Source organism: Elephantulus edwardii, unplaced genomic scaffold (assembly GCF_000299155.1).
Source record: "Elephantulus edwardii isolate Elephantulus edwardi_28Jun2011 unplaced genomic scaffold, EleEdw1.0 scaffold00094, whole genome shotgun sequence".
Lineage (NCBI taxonomy): Eukaryota > Metazoa > Chordata > Mammalia > Macroscelidea > Macroscelididae > Elephantulus > Elephantulus edwardii.
In genome coordinates, this window is record NW_006399844.1 from 10,074,318 (window position 1) to 10,091,047 (window position 16,730).

Genomic DNA, 16,730 nt, shown 5'->3' on the forward strand with positions numbered 1-16,730 from the left:
CTTTTTTTGGAAGTAGGTCACCCGAATTTTCTGCAAGGCACCTTTGGATGGTCTTGAGCCTCCAACCTTTTGGTTTCTAGACAAGCATGTTAGCCATTTACATAAACTGATGAACCCAAACTACATGTACTGTTTCACGGTTTAAACTCAGCACCTGAGCCCTCCGAATCTAGCTGATACTTTTAACAGCTGCATCTTCCTCTCCTGCTTGACTGCACAGCCGTGCATTTGGATGTTCAGATCGCCTCTGGCTCCTGATTCCTAACGGACCAGTTGACAGTGAACAGCACTGTGTTCCCGTCTCTGTAACGGATCCCATGCAAGTGGATGGCTGAGGAAAGCGTTTGTGCATTTGATCGCCAGATTCACCTTGGGAAAGGTTGTCTCGGGTTGTGTTTCTGAGGCAGTGAATGGGGTGACTGTGTACCCCATGCTGTCACAACGCTGACTGTGGCAGCTGTTAGGGTTCTGCCAGTGCAGTGGTGAAAAATGCTCCAGACATGCGTTCTACTGGAGGAGCTCGGGGCCGGCATGAGACAAGGTGCAAGGTGACAGCCATCAGGAAAAGGGAAGGGATATGTTTGAAATGAGTATTAATTTGACTGAAACCAAAACAAACCCACCGACAAAATGAGTTGATTCTAACTCTTAGTGGTGCAACAGGACAGGGCAGACTTGCACCCAACAGGGTTTCCAGGGCCCAGAGAGCCCTGTCCTGGAGGCAGTGCAGCCAGGTTGTTCTTGAGAGGCACAGATGATTTCACACTTTGGACATAACATCAGGAGGGGCCAGTCTTCAGAAAAAAAAAAGCCATTGTTCTGGGAAAAGCAGATCCGTGAAAGAGAGGAAGACCTTCAACAGGTGATTGACTCAGTGAGTGCAGTGATGGGCTTGAGCAAGGCGGAGGTGGTGCGGTCACTCAGCATTGGGCAAAGTTCAGATATGTTTCAGAGGGTGGCTCCGAACTGCAGTCGGCTCAGTGGCCGACATGGTTTTCTATTCATTCATTATTGCATATTTTCCTTCGTACTCCCCGCCACTCCACAGTTTGCTTTTCTCTTTTAAAAGATTCTTTTATTGTTGCACAAATAATGTGTAAATCTTTATGGAAGCTGACCGCCCCATGTCTTTCTCCCACAGAACAGTTCATGAGTTCAAACTGTTGACCTTTCCGTTATCAGCTGAATGCTTAGCCAGTGTGCCACCAGGGTTCCTTATAAACTTGACTGTTACCCAGCAGTTTCACTCCTGAGTATGTGTCTGAAAGAAGTGGTAGCAGAGGCTCAAGCAGATAGTTACAGCGCTTTTCAGAGTAGTTAAAGGTGGAAGTGACCCACATGTCTACCAGGAGATAATAGAGAAACAAAACATGGTATGATATAATACAGTGGAATATTGTGTGTCATAAAGAGAAATGAAGTTCTGATACGTTATGACGTGGACAAACTTTTAAAATATTTTACTGAGGGAATAAGTCAGGAGCAAAGAGATAAATGTTTTACTATCCCATTTCTATGATAGACATATCCAGAACAGGCAGCTAGATAGCAATCAAAGTTTACTAGTGGCTCAGGGAACAGATTTACAAATTCTTGCTCTGGTGGTCTGGTGGGTGTAGGAAGTGTGTTGCTAACCCCAAGGCAGCTGGTTTGAATTCACCTCTTCCTTAACGGGATCAAGATGGACAATCTCTTCCCTTACAATTTAACAGCCTCTGAAAACCTGCTTGAGGGACAGCTATCAGTCAGTTCTGACTCTTTAGTCAGTGACCCTTAACATGACCAGGGGCAGGTGGAAGGGAGAGATAGTGGAGGGGGTGTGTTCCTACTTAAGGGAATATTGGCCTAAGGGTGGTAAAAAAAATTGGAAACCAATTATTGCACAATATGGTGAATATAATTAATGTCACTGAATTGTGCACATAAAAATGGTTGAAATGGCTAATGTTTCAATGTGTGTTGTATGGTCACCATACAAAAAAATATACGCATGCATACTTGGAAAATTGGAAAGGGATGGTGGCCAAGTAATGGTTGAAATGGCTAATGTTTCAATGTGTGTTGTATGGTCACCATACAAAAAAATATACACATGCATACTTGGAAAATTGGAAAGGGATGGTGGCCAAGCAGAGTACGGGCAGGGTGCTGGAACTCAGGCGGGTGAGGCGGCAGTGGCAGCCCCAGCACTGGGGCCTCAAGCAGGGGGGCGTTGTGCTCAGAGCTTGCAAGTGAGCAGTGGCGTGTGGGTGAGAGAACCCATCTGTGTCCTCCTCCCTCTGCAGAAAGCCAATAAAGGGCAGAGCCGGGCCATCGAACGTCTGAAAAAGAAGATGTTTGAGAATGAGTTCTTGCTGCTGCTCAATTCCCCCACAATCCCGTTTCGGATCCACAATCGGAATGGAAAGGTCAGGAATGGCAGGACGGGACAAATAGCAGGACAGCCCCTTTCCCTTGGTCTCGGCTGCCCACGGAGTGCCTCCTGGTCCTCACCTGAGATTTCCCTAGGAGGTCTTGCCACTCTGGCTCTGGACATCTCTTCCCTGGTGTAGAGCCAGTGCCCTCTGCTGGCCACCCCTGGCACTGCCATTTCTCTCACCCACCTTGCCAGGGTAGAAGGCCAATAGCTAGCTGCCTGCCTCCCTCTCTAAACTTGGGGGTGGCTGGGTGAGAAGTAGCTATATTTGGTTGGGGAGTAGAATCTGAGAATGTTTTTTGCGTGACCATGGTCACCCCACTAAATTCTTATCTTCTCTCTTCAGAGTTACCTTTTCTTACTGTCCTCGGACTATGAGAGGTCAGAGTGGAGAGAAGCGATTCAGAAACTACAGAAGAAGGGTAAAGTCCTGCACGCTCCACACTGCCCTGATAGGGCATCCATGGCCATCAGGGCCCTTGGCATTTTTAACCACTTTGATGACCAGCATTTGCTCTTTGGTCCTCCAGGGCTGGTGACACTTAGGTGATGTTACCATCAGCTGTTGTTGTTTATATTGTTGTTGATTGCATTCGAGTCAAGCACAAACTCATAGCAACCCTATGAAAAAAAGGCCCACTACAACCATCTACATACATCAAAGTTCTTAGTTTCCAGAGGCATGTTATTTAGGAAGTGGATGCCACTCTTGCTTCCAAACTTGTCATAGTATGTTATATGCCATTGAGTCGCTTGCAATGAACCCTTCCCTGTCCTGAGCCAGGCTCACTAATTCTGACACACCAACCCCCATTGCCCCAGTTACTGTATCACTCCATCTCATCTGGGGTCTCCCACTCCTGGTGCTGTCCGTCTGCCCTTCCGAGAATGATGTCCTTCTCCAAGGACTGATCTCTCCTGGCCACGTGCCCAAAGTACGTGAGTCAGAGCTTCAAAATCCTAGCCTCCAAGGAGACTTGGTTTTACCTTCTCCAAGACAGACCCATTTGTTTTCTTGGCAGTCCATGGTATGTTCAAAACTCTTCTCCAGCACCACAACTTGAAGGCATTTATTCTTCTTCTTTCCATCAGCTGAGAAACAAATAATTTAAGTGTGGTGTTTAGAGCATGCAGTGAATCAGCAGTAGGACTGGGCATGTGTATGAGTCTCTTCATTTACTCTCATATTCATCTTTGGGTCGTTCTCGTACACTCTTCTAATCCACTCACCCTCGACCCTCTGAGAGTGTGCATAATTGTCTCCATGTGAGTGTCCAATCTTTCACCTCCCCAGGACCAACTCTTTCCCTTGAACCAAACTGGTTTCCTATAGCCACTCTTAAAGAAAAACATCAGGTCCTGGTGGACCTATGATGATATTTCTTCATTTTCTTGACTCCTTCTGCAGATCTCCAGGCCTTTGTCCTGAGCTCAGTGGAGCTCCAGGTGCTCACCGGGTCCTGCTTCAAACTTAGGACTGTACACAACATTCCTGTCACCAGCAATAAAGACGGTAAGATCGTGACCCCGAGATTGCCCAGCCAGCTGGTCCACGCCCCCAGGGCCTTGCTGGAAGCTTCTGTAGAGACTCACATCATCATTTGATTGACTACATGTGGCTAATCTCTGCTCAGCTGGGCTGAGCCTACTCAGTTTTCTGTTATACAGATGACTCAGATGGGATCATAGTCACAGTGAGGTTTGAGCCCCCATGTGACCCCAACTTCCACCTTCTGTATAGAGAGAAGAATCTGGCATCTGGTGAGCTAGGATGCTAGTGTTCATATGTTATGAGGTCCTCAGATAATGGAAACCTTTCTCTTCCGTGGGATGAGGAGGGTGAGGGTGGTTGGATTAGTGTATGAGAAATAGGGTCGCACCTTTCCAGGGACCAGATCTTGGATGCCAAGCAAGTTCTTGTAAACCAAGGACCTTAGGGTATTTTTGAGAAGGAGAAAGATGTGATCAGAGTTGGTAAATGGCCCAGAGTGAGCGGATCCTAGTTGCCTATATGTGCTGGGGAGCAGTCCACTCTCTGGAAGGGATCTTAAAGATGAGCTCTCTTCCTGACACATGGGGCTATATAGGGACAGAGTCGTCAGGACTCTGTGACTGTGGTTTCCTTCCACTCGGTCATGGGGTCAGCCAGTAGTGCCTCTGACCTGACCCCACACAGGACAGAGTGGGACATTGTCTTCCCCTAGCACAGAATGACTTATATTGGTTCATCTTCGTTTTGAAAGGTGAGACCAAGGAGGGCAGCCAGAGAATAACTGGGATTCAGAGGCAGGTGTTTGTAGGGAATGAGATGAGATCTCTGGCCCTGGAGGAGGGTGGGTATGGGCTAGCCTTTGTGCTGGGAGAAGGGCCACAGCACCATCTGGAGCAGCTCAGATTCCACCAGGCAGTAGGCCTTGGAGACTTCTTCATCTGGCCGCCAGGTGGTGCTCTGACATCACCTGCCACTTCCCCAAGCTGGGCTGGGGATGAGGATGAAGGCAGGAGTCCCTCACTCCCCCTCCCTGGGGGCTTTTCTCTCTTGCAGACGACGAGTCTCCAGGACTCTATGGCTTCCTTCATGTCATCGTCCACTCAGCCAAGGGATTTAAGCAGTCAGCCAGTAAGTACCCCTGACCACCAGTTCTTCAGAGAGGTTGGGTGGGACAGTCACTGTTCATCCCTTCACAACAAAGTCCCCATGGATCCTTTATATGCGGTCTCCTGCTCCCCACTGGATCTGCTCCGCTCTCCCAGGCCTGGGCCCTGTCAAGGTGCCTTGAGGTGCAGGACATCCCCCTAAAGGCTAGGAAAGCTCCTCTTGGCAGGGAATCTTCCTTGCTATTATTTCCCAATCTGATCTCCCAGCCCTCCCTCACACCTAGGTGTCTGGACTTCAGCCCCACATTTGCCAGTTCCAGGCTGTGTGACCTTGGACAAGCCTCTGAACCTGTAAAAAGGCAGTCACGCTTGTTAACACTGGCTTGAGAAGCAGCTGCATGCACCTCCAGTTCACTGTCGCACATTAAATCTGTTTCTCCATTCTTTATCATCTCCTAAATCTAGACCATTTTCAACATTTCATGCAGAATTATTAGACTTCTTATCTGCTTTCTATCCTCACGCATGTTTATGAGTAGGTTTGTTGTGGTTAGGTGCCCTCGAGTCGAGTATGACTCATGGTGACCCTGCGAATGACAGATGTGAACCCTGTCCGACCCTGTGCCGACCTCACCATCTCGGACACGCTCGGGCTCCTTGCTGTAGTCACTGTGTCCATCGTCTGGTTGAGAATGTTCTTTTTTGCTGTCCATCCACCATCCCAGCAATGATGCTCCTCTCCAAGGAATAAACTTACTTAGCAAGATGCCCAAAGTATGTGAGACAAAGCTTTACCATCTCTGCTTCTAAGGAGCACCCTGGCTGCACCTTCTCCAGGACATAACTGCTTGTTCTTTTGGCAGTCCATGGGGTATTCCATACTCTTCTCCAATACCACAGTTCAAAGGCATCAGTTTTTCTTCGGTTATCCTTATTCATTTTCCAGCTCCCAGAAGCATAGCAAGTGATTGAAAAGACTATGACCTGAATCAGGCACACCTTAGTCATCAAGCTAACATCATTGCTCATCAATAATTTTGAGAGGGAAAAAAAATCATTTGGAGAGGTCCTTGACTGCAGACTGAATAGTTTAGACAGCTAATAAAACACACACATTGCCATTGAGTCGAAGCTGTCTCATAGCTGACCCTTCAAGTGTCTGGAAATCACACAAGAGGAAATTGCTCATCTTTCTCCCAAGGATCCGCTTGTGGATTTGAGCTGCCAGAGAGGTGTGGCCTTTGGATTAGCAGCTCATCCCCCTAGACTGGGCCATTTGAGCTCCCCTAGACAGCTAATGTTAGTTGTTAGAAGCTTTGAGTCAGAACCAACTCTCATGACTCTCCTCTAGTGGGTTTTCAGAGGAGCCACTGGTGGATTTGAACCTCATGCCTTAGGGTTGGCAGCTCAACTCCTCACCCACTAGACCACCAGAGCTCCCCAGACAACTAATAGTTTCTACTGTTTTACCAGATGAGAAAACTGGGTCCCAGAGAGATGAAAGGACTTCCTATCTTGAAAGAACAAACACCTAGGGCTCTTGACTCTTCTTCTCCTTCCTGCACACCCTTCCCACTTTCTGGTGACCAGGCAAGATCTACCACTGCCCTCTCTCCCTGCAGCAGGCTGAACATGTATACCCTTGACCCACAAGCAGTCATGCAGTCATCCTTTACCAGGAGCCTCCCTGAGCTCGGGGGTTGACCAGCTTCCTGCTTGTATTCCCATCACCCCCGGGCAGACTTCAACCTCATTACCTCCTGTGCTCCTTTGCATTTTATGATTTGTCTCCTGCTGTAAGTTCTTTGCAGGTGGGACCAGATCCTTGGTGTGATCAGTGCCCCCTTAGGTTTATGATCTTCTCTGCTCCTCCCAGCATCCCTCTGGGGTCACTGTTGCCATTCCCATTTTACACCCAAGAATACTGAGGTTCCGAGGGCTGCAGTGACTTGTCCAGAATCATGTAGATGGTGGAGTAGACTCCATGTCATGAGATCTGAGCCAAAGCCTGTGCTCTTACCTTCAGAAAATGTCCGAGACCAGCTGTGCTGACCACTTGAGGTGTTTGTGAACATGGCAACTTCTTGGTCCTTCCCCAAGCCCTTAGAATCCTCTTCTTAGGGAAGGTGAGGCTGCCAAGGAATCTACCTGGTTAACAAGTTTACGTAACAAGTTCAAGACCTAAGTCAGCAGTCCACATCATGGGACCGTCATGGTGCTCTATGGTACTGAGTCTTACCCTTCTCTCTTTCCTGGGCTGGGTGAGGACAGCCCTCAGAGAGCAGGTCCACCTCAGGGACCATCCCACGACCTCAGAGCCAATATCCTATCTCCTAAACAGGTCACATGCTAGAAGTGGGGTGGGTTCTTCCCAGGGCTACAACGAGCTCTCTCCTTGCCTCTATTGTCGTTCCCTCTCCCACCTGCAGCCCCTGACCCTTTCAGGGGTCCATTCTGACTTGGGCACCGAGCCTAACCAGGCTGAACATCTTTAACCATCCTCTTATCTAGAAAACTCATTATCTGTGCAGTTGGCCTTGGGCTCTATAGATGGGACCTCAGGCAGGGAAGTCTGGTGATTTGCATGAGGTTCTCTGGCTAGTGAGCAGCAGAACTAGATTTGAATGTAGACTGACTCCAGAGCCCTCTCTGTCCTGGGATGTTCACTCACACCAAGATTACTAAGGAATGGCTGTACTTCATTCCACCATCTCCCAGCTTCACAGACCCTTGTCCTTCCTGGCAGAGGTGGGAGCGTAGGGCCTGGGGCATCGTTTGCCTGTTCCTCTGGGGGGTTAATACCCAGTTGCACCCAGCTAGATACTCCTGAGGGGTGAGCTCCGTTCTCTCTTGATGGAAAGCAGCACAGAGCCACTCTGATGGGGTGGGAGTTGCATCACTCCTGGGCCTGACTGGAGTGTGTGGCCTGAGCCTTCTTTCAGTCCTCTGACCTCTACCCCCTCACCACATGCGCTAAAGAGAGATGTCTGCAGTGCCACAGAGTGACCTCCCCCCACCTGCACTCTAGAAAACTGTGGCAGCACCTGAGGTGGGTGGGGCTGCAGGGCTACTGCTGTTCATGTCATGAAGGGAAAAGACAATATAGAGAGAATTCCAGTTAAAGTTACTTGTTATGAGAAAACAAACCCAGAGCGGAGCGTTCGAATGAGGGTGCATCTAGTTATCACAGTGATTGGAGGTTACTCAGCCAGGAGGCCAGAGCTACTGCATACCCTTCAGAGATGCTCACCGCACTTGCCAATAGCATCCTGTTGAGAGCCCCAGGATCACAGGGCGAGAGGAGGCTCCTTTGCAGTCAGTGAAGGCCTCGCAGTGCAATCTTGGTGAGAAGAGACAGCTAAGCGGAGGCTGGAGATGAGGGACAGCAGTCACAACTGTGCTGAGGTGGGAGCAGGCTGCTGAGGCCAGAGAACAGTGAGTGAGGACAGTGGGGCTGAGAGGAGGAAGGGAGGAAGGGGCTGCCGGGAGAGGAAACGCTGTGATGCCGTCCCACGAGGATACGAGAAGTCCAGCTGCCTTGGCCCCACCACTTTCCTGAGCCTCCGGGCCTCACTTGGTGTGCCTCTGCCTACCCTTCCTTTTGCAGACCTGTACTGCACTCTGGAGGTGGACTCCTTCGGCTATTTTGTCAGCAAAGCTAAAACCAGGGTGTTCCGGGACACGACAGAGCCCAAGTGGGATGAGGTGAGTGCAGGGCCTGCTTGGTGTTGACCATGCCCCCCACCCTTTCACTATGCTCATGCCGTGCCCCTAACCCCATTTCTTTACTCTTTACTCATCTGGATTCTGAGAACAGTGTTCATGTTGATTAGAGACAGCTCAGGTTCCCAAAGTGCATTTTGTCTGTGATTAGAGACCTCAGGGAACTCCAGAAAATGCAGAAGCTCCTCCATGTCTTGTGGACGCAGCCCCTTCTTGGCCCCTCCCTGCAGCACTGAGGCCCATAGCTTCCAGGAAGCCAGGGCTCCCGGCTTCCGAGGTTCAGGGCTCTTTGTCTTCATCTTTCTGCAGGAGTTTGAGATCGAGCTGGAGGGCTCTCAGTCCCTGAGGATCCTGTGCTATGAGAAATGCTACGACAAGACCAAAGTCAACAAGGACAACAACGAGATTGTGGACAAGATCATGGGCAAAGGGCAGATCCAGGTGAGTGTCCAGGTGCAGCCAGGCCACCAAGCTGAGGCTCAGATTGCTGACCAGAGAGGGTGCCACTTGAGAAATTGTCCTTCCTTAGAATCCCTCGTCTTCTTGGAAAATGATATTTGGCACCTTGACTTTAGTGGAAACTGGTTTGAGAAAAGTTCCCCAAGGTTCTCTGCTGAGATGGCAGATGCTCATGTGTGCTTGGTCCCTGGCTTCTGTGCCTGGCTAGATGATCCCTCCACTGTCCTGCAGGATGGACGAGAGGGGTGACAGCGACCTTTGATTTCCCCTGATGGTTGATTGGTGACTTTTTTTGGACACTATATTGAGAAGGATTCTGAGGCTGTATCCATACGTAGGAGACAGAAGTGCTGTATTTGTTTAGCAATGTCTGCCCTCAGCATGGGGTGAGGAATGAGGGGCAGGCCAGAGCATCTGCCATTCATATGCAGTGGGTTAGACTCCAGCTGGGACCCTGGGGGGCTGCTCTCTGTCTTGTTGCGCTGGATCTTAACTCATCAGTGTCGGGAGTTCATTGGGCTGATGGAAGGGCTTCTCTGGACAGTCTCAGATGAGAGCATCTATGCCTCAGCTGCACGACCTGTGCAGAATACATGTGGAGGAAAAGATGTTCAATGCAGCCCTTGTTTCTAGATTGTGCTTCCAGCTTTGGAGATGATTGCTATTCATTTACTGGCCAAGGGCACACGGGCACTGGGCACGGAGCCATCTACACTCCTCCTGTCTGGCAGCCAGGGTGGCCTCGCGGTTGTGCCATGGTGACCTGGCTTGGGAGTGGGTTCTGTTACCAGGAGATCAGGGAGAGCGAACCCGGGTCACGGCAGGCTTGAGCCACAGGCATTAGGAGCTCTGACTTGTCAGCAGTCACACCGCACATCTGGGTGTGGCTACAGCCGCGTCTTTTACAGGAAGTGAGTGTTCTTTGATGACTTGGTGGGGTGCAATTTGGTTCTGGCTTATCACAGGTGTCTTTGATGTTATTACCCCTCAAGGTTCCACATGGGCCTCCTGCTCCCCGCACCTGTCTCAGGCTGCCACATTTGAATAGAAGGGGTGACCCTGCTGTGGGGTCTGGCCATCTGCCTCATAACCCCCCATTTCTGAGCACACCCCTTCCTAACACTGTGGGACCTGTACCTTGCTCCTCAGCACTGTCACCAGGGAGACAGCGTTGCTAGGTAACCACAAGCCGTCCTTCATTATTTAGGAAATGAGGGCTGATGAGAAAGAGCTCTCAAAATTTCACTCCCTGGAAGCTGCTGTTTGCAGGGATGGGAGCCCCGTCTCCACATCTGGGGATAGAGTGGGAGGCCAAAGGAAGGGGACCCACCCAGTCCCAGGAGACTCCCAACCAAGAGCTCGCTGGTTGTCACACTCCCTGTACCACTTGGTGGCTGCAGAGTAGAAGGTGTTAAACAGGGTGTGGAGGCAGCCAGCTGAGTGGTCACCATGGATCTGACCGCTTGGGAGCTGTGTCTCCCCACCTGGACTTCTGCCCTGTCCCTTCGCTGCTTCTCAGTCTGGCCGGCCCAGGAACCCAGGGAACATAAGCCACCCTGTCTTAGAGACTGGACCAGATGGGGCAGTGGGGGAAGGGTTATGTTTGGCAGAGCAGAAAACAGTCTGGTAAGAAAAATGTTTCTGTGTTAAGCTTCGTGCAGTGATGAAGGCCTAGGAGTGGGTATTAAAAGAAACACAAACCTTCCCGCTGCCAGTGGACCTGGGCCTGTGAGTGGGCAGATTCGATCAAATCGGAGGCCTCTGGGGGCTTTGAGGTTCTCCCAGACATGAGTTCCCAAAGGCTTAGCCCCTCACCCCTTGTCTTCAGCCACAGTACTGTCTCCCAACCTTCCTTTGGAGGGTCTTTCCATCAGGGTGTCCCATCCAAAGCCATGGGTGACAGGTGAAGTCTCACTCACCCTGTACCCACCTTTGGAATCCCCAAGGATGACTAACTTGGGGCGAGGGCCCATACTGAGCAGTCCCCATGTGTCCAGGTCCCACCAAACCACTAAATGGTCAGTTCTCACAGCTTTTTCCCACCTCCGTTCCTGCCACGTGTACTTGGAAGGGAGTTTACAACAAGTCCTGCACTTGGTCCTACCTCCCTCTGTAGGCACCCAGGGAAAGCTTAACATGGTGTTGTGGGGAGCTCCAGGCCTTGGGCATGCTCTGGGGCTAAAGGAGAGGCAGGAGGAGGAAGCCTGTTCTCCTCAGTAAGCCCATCCCTCTGCTGCCCCTCCAGAGAACCTCCAGGGGTGGGGGCTGTTTCCTAAGCTCTGGGCATTTGCTCCTGTGGTGAATCTTCTGTGGTTCTGCACTGAGGGGTGGAGCAGGGTGGGTGTGGGACGACAGCGTTTAGTGTCAGACAAAAGGCAGCACCAGCCATCAACATGTGTGCCTGGCACTTGAACATTTGGAAGTTCATTCCCAGACATTACCTCATGCCAGCAGCTCTGTGAGAAAAATGATGCGAGCACCTCCCCATTCTACAGATGAGGACACTGAGGCACTGTGTCCCTCATGACAGTGTAAAGGCGGGGCTGTTCTCTCTCTTCTATCCTGTGTCCCCAGGTCCCACACCTTTTTTTAGGTGTCTCCTGCTCTGGGCAAAGGGCCTGGGCATGACAAGTGACCCGAGGTAGGAGCTGGGTGATGTTCTGCCCTAGTGTTCCACTTTAAGCATAAGCTGGGCTTCTGGCCTCCTGTGTTTGGAGGCCTGTTACTTCCAGGAGATAACAGCCTGGTACACCAGAAGGAAGCAGAAATTAGCATGTGTGCAAGAATCCATGGGGAGAGGGACCCAACATGGGGCTGGACAGTCCGAGAGATACAGAGTCTTGGCCTCAAACAAACTATCAAATTGGAAATATATTTTGCCTAGTGTATTGACATGCAAAGCCACAGGTCCATTTGACTGTACTTTGGTGACATGAGTGCTATGATGCTGAAAGCAATACCACTGTATTTCAAATAGCAGGATCAATTTCAGTGGTTCTTACTGACTAAAATAGACTAGAAGGAACGACCTGGTGACCTCCTTGTGAAAATTAGCCAGTGAAAACCCTATGGTCAAGAAAGTCAGGAGAGACCATTACAGTAAAATATCATCCAGTGTAATGATTATAGGGAGCTCCAGTGGCCTAGTGCCAAGAAGCTGTGCTGCAAACTCGAAGGCATGTTGTTCGAGGCCACCAGCTGCTCCGTGGGAGAAGGATGGACAGTCTCCTCCCATGCAATTAACTGCCTCTGAAAACCCAGCTATGGGTCACTTCTGACTTGATGGTACACAACAGCAACAGCACAACATAATGATTGTTATTGTTATGAACTGACAAGTCAGAACTGACTCATAACAGATCCTCCAGCAGGTTTTCAGAAGCAGTACACTGTATAGGAGAAGGCTGCCCATCTTTCTTCCACAAAGCAGCTGATGGATTCAAACCACGTACCTTTGCTTAGCAGTGTTACTCCTCACCACTAAGCCACCAGAGTTCCCTCTATCTAGTGATGAAAGATGCTACAATATATAGTGGCCACAGCAGAGGGCTTCCACGTTGTGAAGATGACGCAGGACCGGGCAGCATTTCAGTCTCTTGAGCTGCCCTGGGTCAGAACAAACTAATGACAGCTCACAACAACTCCACGCCACTAGAGAGCAGATAGGAATGCAGTCTTCTGCTAAATGCTTCTGTTATCTCGGGACCTTAGGGTAGGAATGCTATTATCATGTTACAGGTGAATAAACTGAGTCACTGAAGGATCATCATGCAGCCAGGGAGCAGGAATGTTGGGATTTGAACTCAGGCCCATGCCCTCCCCTCTCTAGAGGCTCCACTACCTTCTGCTTTTCTGTAAGGAATGAGGCAGGAACTTGGGGTGCAGGAATCAAAGTAGCAAAGAGATCATCGTGGGCTGGAGTCGGTGACGCTTTGGAGAAGGGGGAGCAACAGGGCTTTGAGAGGACGGGGTGTTTGGCATTCCAAAGCGCTGTTTATATTAGAAAGGAAAAAAAAAAGCCATAATAGTAAAGCAGCTTGAAAAATACTCACAAAACTATCCCCACTCACACATCTCTGGAATAGCCATTTCATTTGTGCCTTTTCCCTTCTTTAGGGATCCAAACTTTTAATATTGTTTTAATCATAATGTGCAATATTGCATATTTATTTGTTATTTATTACCATAAGTCCCATTTTTCCCCTATGGCTGTATGCAGTCTTTTTTAATTGCCTTTTTTGGACATCTTATTAAGCATGCTTCATACACTTTATGTAAACGTGATGGCCAGCACACTAATTGCTGTTTTAAGGCTGTGTTATTCTAGAAAGGTGGGCAGGCTCCAGCTCAGCAGGGAGGAGTGGGGCTGCCTCCCGGTGGCAGCATGGCCAAGAGTATGGAGGCAGGAATGTTTGAGGAGTGTCCCAGGAAATGAAGGAGTAAGGCTTACCCAGAACAGAGAGGCCAGGCGGGGGGGATTGGGAACAACACAAGTAGGAGGAAGGTTGAATAAAAGAAGAGGTCATTGGTTTTAGGCCAGAAGGAATTAAAAAGAAAGGATATGTTTTAGACCAGAAGGAATTTTTATTTTAAATTTCATTGAGAACCATATGTAGAGATTTGAACTATGCATCATAAAGTTGGATGGCTCTGACCTTTCCGAAACCGATTTCTAGGCTCCTCCAGGTAGATCCAAACCACTAACCTTTTGCTTAACAGCTCAGTGTGTAACCATTTGCAACACCCAGAACTCCAGATAGAATCCCACTGTTCGGATTCTGCACCCCATAGTGATCCTGTGAGCAACAGATGGAACATTTGCCCTATCTTGTGCCATCACCATGATCCCCATCTGAGAGGGCATCTCAGTCGGTCCTGTCCTTGTGGAAAGAAGGAAAGTAGGAGCAGAAAGGGTAAGCAATGTAACCATGGTCACACGACTCTTCAGTGGTTGAACAGGACTCAAAACTGTCCCAAGCCCAACTGGTCAGCTGCTAGGCAAACCAAAGAATGGAAGTCTCCAGAGGTGGAGCCAGGGCTTGGAAGCCCATGAATGTCCATCTGTGACTTTCAGGAGTCTTGTTCTTTGTCGGTGCAAATGAAGCAGGAGGTCTCCAGCTTGGTCCATTTCTCCTCCTTCAGGCTTGAGGATCTTCCCTTTCTTCCCTTGCCCTCAGGAAATATTCCCCGGGTTCTTGGTCCAGGCCCACCCCATCCTTGCTGTCCCCCGACCCAGATAACAGTTCCTCTAGGAGGGCTCCTCATCTAGTCGGCCTTGGCTGCTGGTCCCGGGGGACTCCGTTTGTTTGTCCCAGTCTATTTCCAGCCCCGCGGCTCCAGGCTCCAGATGTACAGTCCCCAGCTGGGACCAAGCCCCTGGCTGATCAGCATGTTCCCAGGGTCCAGCCCTTCTTGTTGGCTGCTCCGGAGGGCCCCACTGCTTCGGCCTCCACTGACCCTAGGCTAAAAATCAAGGAGCCCTCTGCACCCTCCTTTCTCTCCCCCACCCCCAAGTCCCCATTTCCCAGCTCAGCTATGAGTCAGGGGGTGAATGTTCCCCCTAGTTCTGATTTCCTAGGTGGAAGGCAGGCTGACCTCTCCTTGAACCTTCCAGGAATGACCTGAGACCCATGAGTAGGAAGAGTCAGGGTTCTAGATCAAGAAAAAAAGCTTCACCTGACCCAGACATTCTCCCTTGCTCCACTGGAAAGTTCAGGGCTGATGAGACCTCTCCCCTTCATCCTCTCCCTTTCCAAAGCTTGGAGCTTATGTCCCTTGCATGGGAGTTGGGGGTTGGTAATTCTTTGACCTCTGGACCTGGCCCCCTTAGAAGCTTGTAGAGTGTCGAGAATGTTGTAAACGATACTTGGGAGGCATCATGAGGGACAGCCCCCTGCCTTCAGGACAGGAAATGTTCACAGTCCAGGCTGACAAATCTAACAAGATTTAGACCCTTTTCTTTCAGATGAAAGCAGAACTGGTATCAGGGGTGGAGAATTCCCTACCTCCTCCTCCCACAATCCAGGAGGGGTTTTCTCCTTTTCGTGCTCACCACTGGACCATTTGGCAGCCCCATGATAGATTGAGAGGAGATTGAGGTTGTTAACTATAATTACAGCTTGCTTGGCTCCCCAATCAACACTCTTGGCACCATCAGTCAGGAAATCAAAAGACAAATTGCACTGGGGAAATCTGCTGTCAGGGACCTCTCCAGAGTACTGAGAAGCAATGATGTCAGTCTAGAGACTAAGGTGCACCTGATCCAGCCCATGGTCTTTGCAGTTACTTGCTGTTCATCAGAGAGCTGGACAATGACTAAGGATGACGGAAGAAGAATTGATGTCGTGGACCACCAAGAAAACAAGTCTGTCTTGGAGAGGGTGAAACCAAGTTTCTTCTTGGAGGCTAGGATTTTGAAGCTCTGTGTGACATACTTTGGTCATGTGGCCAGGAGGGACCAGTACGTGGAGCTTGGAACAGTGGAGAGACAGCACAGGAGAGGAAGACCCTGAATGAGATTAATTGATGCAGTAACTAAGGGCAGTGGGGGTAGGTGTATCTGAGTAAGACTGGCTCAGGACAGGGAAGGCTTCAGAGCTGTTGTACATAGGGTTGGTGTGAGTCACAGGCGACTCAGTGACACATACCAACAACAACAATGCTCATCTCTCTCGACAACTGTGATGAGAGAGTGGGGCCCACGACCTTAGAGCATAACCAGTCACTATTAGCCTCTAGTGCTTGAGGAAAGCAGGTAAGCCGCTCCCTGGCCTGCTCTCCTCCATTCAAGCATCCTATCTCCTTGGCCTTTCTTTTTTGAGCGGTCTTGTTGGTCCACCTCTTGATCAGTAGTGTGGATAGGTCTTGGTCTCTTCACCTTCTGGACCTCAGTTTCCTCATCTATGAAATGGGCATATTTTCCCTACTCTCCTTCATCTGACTTCTTGTGGATCTGGAAGGAAGTAATGAGAGAGCCATTCAGAACAGAGATGTGTTCCTCCATGCTCTTCCTAATGTCTTTGTCCCCTGGTCTGTTTTTAAGCACCTTCTAAGTGGCGGGCTCTGTACTGTGCACAGCAAGAATGAACAGGAACTCATCATGTGGTAGAGAAAGGAGAAGAGAATGTTGGCCAATGTTGAGGGACTTTGAGGCCTTACAGATCTGGGTTTGGAGTCTCTTCTCACACTCATTCACGAGTTGTAAGAACAGAGTGATTTACTGTACCTCTCTGAGCCTCAGTTCCCCCCACCCCTAATAAAGGCTTGAAGGCATAGAGCCATCAGCACAGGGCCTGACACGCATTCAGTACTTGGCCAATGGCAATTTCCAGCCTGTGTCACAGATGAGCAGGTCCAGGGACCGAGTCCTTCCACTTTCCTGCAGGGATTCTGAGTGTAACCTGGCAGGCAGCCCCTTCCCCAGGTGGTCATCTGAGAGTGGCCCCTGTGACTATTGGTAACATTTGTTTTCTTAAGTTGATGGAGTTAGACCTAGCTTTGACGCACTGACCTCTTGTGGTCCTTGCCGAGGTTT

The 16,730-nt window shown here is 49.8% G+C and overlaps 1 protein-coding gene across 4 annotated transcripts in view; it reads left to right on the forward strand.

The window, feature by feature from the left end:
• ABR (active BCR-related) overlaps window positions 1-16,730 on the forward strand; it is a 179,723-nt gene that overhangs the window by 125,169 nt on the left and 37,824 nt on the right. For all 4 annotated transcript variants that reach the window (XM_006890999.1, XM_006890998.1, XM_006891000.1 and 1 more), the window contains 6 exons: window positions 2,286-2,408; window positions 2,763-2,838; window positions 3,825-3,929; window positions 4,962-5,036; window positions 8,622-8,719; window positions 9,047-9,178. In XM_006890999.1, coding sequence (XP_006891061.1) covers window positions 2,286-2,408; window positions 2,763-2,838; window positions 3,825-3,929; window positions 4,962-5,036; window positions 8,622-8,719; window positions 9,047-9,178 — 609 coding nt within the window. The remainder of the gene's footprint in view (window positions 1-2,285; window positions 2,409-2,762; window positions 2,839-3,824; window positions 3,930-4,961; window positions 5,037-8,621; window positions 8,720-9,046; window positions 9,179-16,730) is intronic.